At 49.6% G+C, this 6,780-nt stretch overlaps 1 protein-coding gene across 1 annotated transcript in view; it reads right to left on the bottom strand.

Moving 5' to 3' along the window:
• The window catches only part of PPFIA4 (PPFI scaffold protein A4), a 33,583-nt gene that overhangs the window by 17,149 nt on the left and 9,654 nt on the right, over window positions 1–6,780 (bottom strand). Inside the window, exons 13-18 of the mRNA XM_007448999.1 lie at window positions 5,549–5,657; window positions 3,785–3,993; window positions 1,937–2,177; window positions 1,440–1,475; window positions 1,089–1,222; window positions 619–785 (exon numbers count right to left, since the gene is read on the bottom strand). Of these exons, the coding sequence (XP_007449061.1) occupies window positions 619–785; window positions 1,089–1,222; window positions 1,440–1,475; window positions 1,937–2,177; window positions 3,785–3,993; window positions 5,549–5,657 (896 nt within the window). The remainder of the gene's footprint in view (window positions 1–618; window positions 786–1,088; window positions 1,223–1,439; window positions 1,476–1,936; window positions 2,178–3,784; window positions 3,994–5,548; window positions 5,658–6,780) is intronic.

Raw genomic sequence — 6,780 nt, forward strand, 5'->3', positions numbered from 1 at the left:
GGGAAAGAGAAGGAGGAAGGGAGGGAAAGGAAGAAAGGAAAGAAGGAATAGGGGAAGGGAGAGGAAGACAGCTAACATTTATTGTGTACCTACCACACACCAAGCACACACTGGAACTTTATATCGTCATAGAGGTGTTAATAATGCTACCCTTGCCCAAGCACTTACTTGACTACAATGTCTACAAAGTCATGATTAGGCATTGTGAATTTTGAGTCCTGGAGGCAAGATGTACTAGGAATTAAGAACTGACTCTCTTAGAGAAAGAACTAAGAAATTTCTCCTGAAGGTCCTGAGCACAGGACCTCAGAAAACCTCCAGATTGGAAGAAACCTCAGAGGTCCGACCTCACACTGAATACAGGAACCCCTTCTACAGCATATACCAAATAAACAGCCTGACACTGATGCCTGACACTTCTCGTGGCAGGAGCTACCACCTCATGAGGTAGCCCTTCCCGCTCTGAAATAGCTCTAACAGAAAACTTCTCCGGAGCTGAATCTCTGTGTCTGTGGCTTCTGCCCACTGGTCCCTGGGAGGCAGGCAGAGAAGACTGGATCCAAGGATACCCTCCTGCTTCTGCCCTCTACTCGCACCCATTTACTAGGAGACAGAGACCATGGCCCGTGGCTCCGTCCTGGCTCAGCTGGATCAGCCTGACTTTCTCCTTCTTCCCAAACAGGCGGCCGATGGATGATTTGATGCCCTTGCGCTTGGCGCCCTTGTGCAAGGAGTCCTGGCTGCTGTTGCTGCTGCTGAGGTTGCTGCCTGGATCGTCCAAAGCACTACAGGATGACAGCCAGGAGGCGGTGGAATGAGAAGAAACATACTTAAATTACAGCATGAGAGATGGAAGTTAGACTTCAGGAAGAACTTACAGTAAGTGTCAGAGTTGGGAGGGTTAAGGGGGTATGATCAGAGCATGTGACCAAAGGAGACATGGGACTGTCCTTCCCCGATGGTGTTTCAAAGACAAGTGAGATGTTCAGACACCTGGGACAAGTGAGATGCAGCCTGTTCAGAGGCAGAGAGAGGGACGAGATAAACTTGGGAATGGAGAGGCTCGATATGGGGTCTGCTCCATTTACCTCTTGCTTTCTTCCTGGCTCGGGGCTGGGGGGCCAAGCTTCTCTAGCTGCAGCGTCCTGGGTGAGGAAGGAGGAGAAGTCTCACATTTTACGGTGGCTTTATCCTCTCGGTTCTCTTCCCGAGACACTGGTGACTGAACAGACAGTGAAGCCGTCAGGGGATAGAGGGAGAGATCTGGGGCCTGCCTACACAGCCCAGACAGGCAGAGGAGCATGGAGAAAAGCAGAGCGGAGGCCCTAGGGGCCTCTCAGAGTTCAGACTCAGACTCAAGGGCCCAGTGGGGAGAAGCCAAAAGGGAAAGGCCTGGGAGAATTAACCTATTAGTACCTGGGTCATCAGGCAGCACTCACCAGCAGCTTCCTCCTATGCTTTCTTAAGTCACTGGGCTGGAAGAGAGAGTGAAGGGTGAGCTAGGACTCACCCTTTGGTTGCTTGAAAGTCTACCCCAAGGGGAGCCCAGTGGTCTTAGGATGAGAAGCTAGGATTCAGTGCCTCACACAGGCCTGAAGAGAATATCACAGCAAAACAAAACAAAACAACAACAAGAACAACAACAAAAAACTGCCTTGAAAAAATAAATCAGGGCTACCTCTGAAAGAAAGAGGTATGGGCATTGGGTGAGTTTCTTAAGCATTACCCAAGGGAGAGGGTAAGGAAGATACGACATAGCCCTTTCCAGACCCAGAAGGACATGCTGTTGACCTGGTATGCCAGGGTCTGCATACATCATGAGAAGATGATGCTGGGGCCCAAATGAGAGAGAGTGAGCCCTGCTGTGCCTTGTCAACTCCCCTCGGCCAAGCCCAGTGATGACAAGGTTGTTCATCAACTGCCCCAAGACTCTCACCAAGGTCATGACCCCCATTCGGTCCAGGTCCTGGGTAGCACTGCGGGAAGTAAGCTTAGGTGTGGAGCGGCCGCTGAACGGAGGGGATGCACTGGCCAGGGACACGGCAGTCAGAGAGGTGGGGATGGAACCACGTTTGCGCAGCTGGGTCAGGTTTAGGGCCTCCATGCTGCCACTAGTCACTCGTGTCTCAATCTCCTCAGCACGGAGCTCTGTGGACTCCTTTTCTTCCTGGATCATCCTGGGAGGCGGGCAAAACCGGATCTCATGATTAGCCCCAGAGAGGACCAGCAGGAGGCAGATGTGGGCACTGCCTGCAGTCACCACCCAGTGACCCCAGGTAGAAGGCAATGGCCAGGTGTGCCCCATTGTTTTCGGCATTGCAGGGACATACAAGGCCCTGTGGGCAGAGTTGGTTCTATCCCACTGCAGCTTAGACAATTTTCTCTCTTTCTTGTTAACTGGCCTAATGTAACAAAACTCCCTAATTTAACAAAAGCAGCTGCTGGGAAAGGAGGCAATTTAGTCAGTGGAATATAAACCTTCATGGAAGTCAGAATTCTTGACCTACCACTATCTATAGGGCCTCAGTTTCCCAATATACCCAATGTCAGGAATGGTCTAGGTCAGTATTTCTCAAACATAGGACCTTTAATTGATACTGATCCCTGATGGAGCTTTCCCTGTTCCATGGAAAAATTAGAATAATAGTGATAATGTTATGTGTATGAAGGGGGCACTCAGAGAGGAATGTGTGTATGCACACTCACACACATGTACACACACACTCTCTCTCTCTCTCTCTCTCTCTCTCTCACACACACACACACACACACAACTAATGTAAACATGCCAACTATCCTTTAGGAGCAGGACCTATCTTTATTCTCAGAGCATGTCTTTCCAACTTTAGGGATGTTAAAATATCTTTTCTTTTGTAGAATGGTTGTGATAGGAAATGGTAATTATCTTTAATGTTTCATTTTGCAGAATGAAAGTTGGTAGGCCTATGTTAGTACCCTTCTCTTTGTGTGTGTGTGTGTGTGTGTGTGTGTGTGTGTGTGTGTGTGTGTGTGTGTGTGTGTGTGTGTGTGTGTGTGTGTGTGTGTGTGTGTGTGTGTGTGTGTGTGTGTGTGTGTATGTCTAGTGTTTTCTTCTTAGCTGGTCTGTGAAATCCAAAAGTGTGGGAACCAGTGAACCAGATGACCCCTACAGCTCTGTAAAGCTCTGACATTCTCTGGTTTGGATTTTCTCTTGCAGTTTGTCACAAACATTAATAAACTCTCTACAAAGGCAGGGTGAAGTGCAGGTCTTCATAACATTCCCTGCCAACGGTTTCTGTTTGATGCCTCATTAGAGACCAGAGCCATGACACAGTGCACTGAGTTTAGACCCGAGTTTGAATCCTGGCTCTGCCACTTACTGCATCGCTTTGGGCAAATCACTTAATCTCTCTGGTTTGTTTCCTTGTCTATAAAATGGAGATAACGCTGTCTTCTCCAGTGACTGTGATTAGACTGACCAAAGCTCTCACCCTGAGTTGGCCGCAGTATGTGGGAACTACACTCTTAATGGTTATGTTTAGCTTCAGGAGCTTCAGGAACACAGTCTCCATAGATCTGGGAGAGAAAATGAAGCCTAAGAAGTCAATCTGAGGTCCTACCCCTCTCTGTCCAGCACTGGGCCAGAACCTTGCCCGATGCTCCACACAGGGTCTCTAAACTGTGGCACTCTAAGGTGCAGCTGCAAGAGACAAGCAAACACATGTAGAACTTCTCCTGCAGTGACCAAACACAAAGAGCCTCTGTCCTTCAAGGAACCTCCCAGGCCCTCCACCCCTGCCCTAACCTGATCTCCTTGTTGATAGCATCCAGCTGCTCCTGCAGCATCATGGCCAGGGTCTGGGCGTCTGAGTGGCTGCTGGGGGAGACAACATCCACGGAGCCCACCAGACCCCCTGGCTCATCCTCATCCACATCAGAGATCTCAGGGTCACTGTCAAAGGCAGGGGTGGCTGTGGGGACCAGCACCCCAGGCAGTGGAGATGGCTCCCAGTCCTTAGCAGAGAAGGAGGGTAGAGGAGTAGTAATAAGACACACCAGATGACTAAGGAGCAGGACTCTCCCAACCTATACCAGCAGCATTGGCATCTCGTAGGAGCTTGTTAGATATGCTAAATCTCTGGCCCCATCCCAGACCTACTAATTCAGAACCTGCATTTTAACAAAATCCCTGGGTAACTTACTTGTATGTTAAAGTCTAAGAAATACTACGCAAACTCAAGGAGACAGATAGCAGAATGGTTAGGAACAGATTCCAGAGACTGCCTTGCTTTGAATCCTGGCTCCACCCAATACAAGCTACGAGAGAGTTGTTTCACCTCTCTGTGCCTCAGTTTCTTCATCTGTAAAGTGGGAATAGTAATAGTACCTACTTCATAGGTAGCTCTAAGGATTAAATTAGGAAATGCATGTAAGGCACTTAGCACAGGGTCTGGCACCAAGTAAGCATTATGTAAAGGCTATCTGTTTCTACTCACACAAAAGGTGACTAGATATAGGGAACGAGAGAAAGCCAAGCAGTCCTGACTGTCTTGTGTCTCAGAGTTTCAGCACATTACAGGACCCTCTGATCAACCCTCAGAGGAGGTAGCTTCTCAGAAATCATTCTACAAACCCTTTTGGTAGACAAAGGCCCAGAAGCAGAAAGAGCACAGAACTGGGCTGGGAGTGTGAGAAGAGCAGCAGAAGAAAAGGAAAGAGGCCATCTCTAACCCCATCCTGTATGACCCAAACCCCCAAGATCCCCTTAGGGCTCTTTTCCCACTCCTGCAGGCTTTAGACTGAGGTCCTGGGCAGCTGCTGTGCTCTTATAAACAGAGGAAAGGGAGAGAGGGGAGAGAGAAAAAGAGATGACTTCAGACTTCAACTGCCCCCTCACACTAGGGGTTTCCTAAGGGCAGAGATGAATCTTCCGCCATCAGACTAGGAGTTCCCTCCTCCACCTATATCTTCTAGTGCCCTAGAGCATGCAGAGGATCTGGGCTCGAGACAGAGCACGGTTAACAATTATGGGGCTAGGAAGGAATCAGACTTCCCCAAAAGATTGAAGTCAGTCCTTTTCTGCCCCTAATCTTTCCTGTTAGCTCTAAATCTCCCTAGGCAGACTCCACATGAGCTACATGCTTCTCAGAAAACTTCAGGTGCCGTCCCATGGCCAGTTAACCTGTCATCCTCTCTCACCTACCCATAAACCACAGCTTTTGTTCCAGAAAGCTTGCCAATTCCATCTTGTCCCTGCATCCCCCACCCCAACCACTAGAAATACGTGCCTGCACACCCAGGTACACATGCACAGGCTTCAGTGGGGCCTCGGGGACTAGCTGACCACCCACCAGCCTCTACCTCTTGCCCACCAGGAGGTCGAGGCGAGACACAGCTGTTGCAGTGATGGCCCCAACTCCAAGGCTGCAGCTGTCGTTGACACAGGGGAGGGTAGGGGGAGGATTTGCATCACACCAGCCGTCTGTGAAACTGGAGCAAGGCGCGTGGCTGAACTGACCCCAAACTCCCCAGGGTAGACCCATCCATACTCACCCCTCCACCCCCTCACCTTGGCCGACTCTTCCCGCAGTGCTGAGTAGGAACGATGCAGACCTTGAGATGCCTGGGCGGTTGCGCTCAGGGAGAACCGCACATCTGCTGCACTGCCTATGTGCGCCCTTGAGTGGTGGATGGGGGAGAGAAGACGAGCCCTGAGGACTGACAGCCCCAGCTTACACCCACTGGGCCCAAAGAGTTAAGGGATCTTCAGCTGGGAAAAGAGAAGTCTTAGCAGGACATGAGCTTTTGTTAATGCCTTAAGGGCTGCCACGTAAGCAAGAGATTAGGTTTATTCTCTGGTGCTCCAGGGATCAGTATGATCCAGGGGAGAAAGTTCTAGGGAGGCAGCTTTTCACTTAACACAAGAGGTACCTTCAAATAGCAAGAGCTGGCTTATGATGCAACTGGTAGCTTTAAAAAAGCTGCACTCCCCTCAGAGAGGTATTCAGGTGGAGACTCTCTGGCCACCTGACAAGAATGTGTGGGAGGGATCATGGCACCAAGAAAAGTTGGAAGGGATGATCTCTAAAAGTCCTTTGAACTCTGAGCATCTTTGTTTCTTGGTCTTCTCCCTAGCAACTACCTCTGGTCTTCCTCTGGACTAAGTCCCTGGCCAAAATTCAAGCCAGGCATACTCCCTATCCCCAGGAAGCTTCAGGAGGCCCTGACACTGTATCAGAGACATGGGCTAGAGAAAGCATTTTGAGTGCCCCAAGGGTCTATCCCAACACTGAAATTTTAGGATCACAGTAATGATCCTCTGGAATATCCGGAGCCTCCTCTACTGACATTTCTTCCCTATGCCTTCCCAGTTTAGAACTTGAGGGAGCCCAGAGCAAAGGGACAGGGTGAGTCTACAACAGGTTACACAAGCTATCTAGAGGGATGGGGGAGTTTCTGCTTATTCCCCCCTTTTCCCTGCAACTCAGTCCCAATTCCATGATGGGGCCAGTGCTTCTATAGTCAAAGCCAAGAACTCCCAACCATTAAGGAAAGCAAGCAGTGCTTGGTGTACTCTGGGCTATGCCTTTTTAATTGGCGTAGGGGGTTGGTCTCTTCTGAGCAACCTACAGGAAGGGAGAAGTAGGAGGAATTCCAACTACCATTTTCTGCCTCTATTCCCTGCTTCTCTCCACACTCCTATACAATAATTCCTAACAAACTTGAAATTGATACCCAAGTCTCTAACACCCCAGAAACCCACAGGCTTCTCTTCTTCAAGTTCAACATCTCTTTCCCCAA

This window comes from Lipotes vexillifer, unplaced genomic scaffold, assembly GCF_000442215.2.
Source record: "Lipotes vexillifer unplaced genomic scaffold, Lipotes_vexillifer_v1.1 scaffold1608, whole genome shotgun sequence".
NCBI classification, from domain to species: domain Eukaryota; kingdom Metazoa; phylum Chordata; class Mammalia; order Artiodactyla; family Lipotidae; genus Lipotes; species Lipotes vexillifer.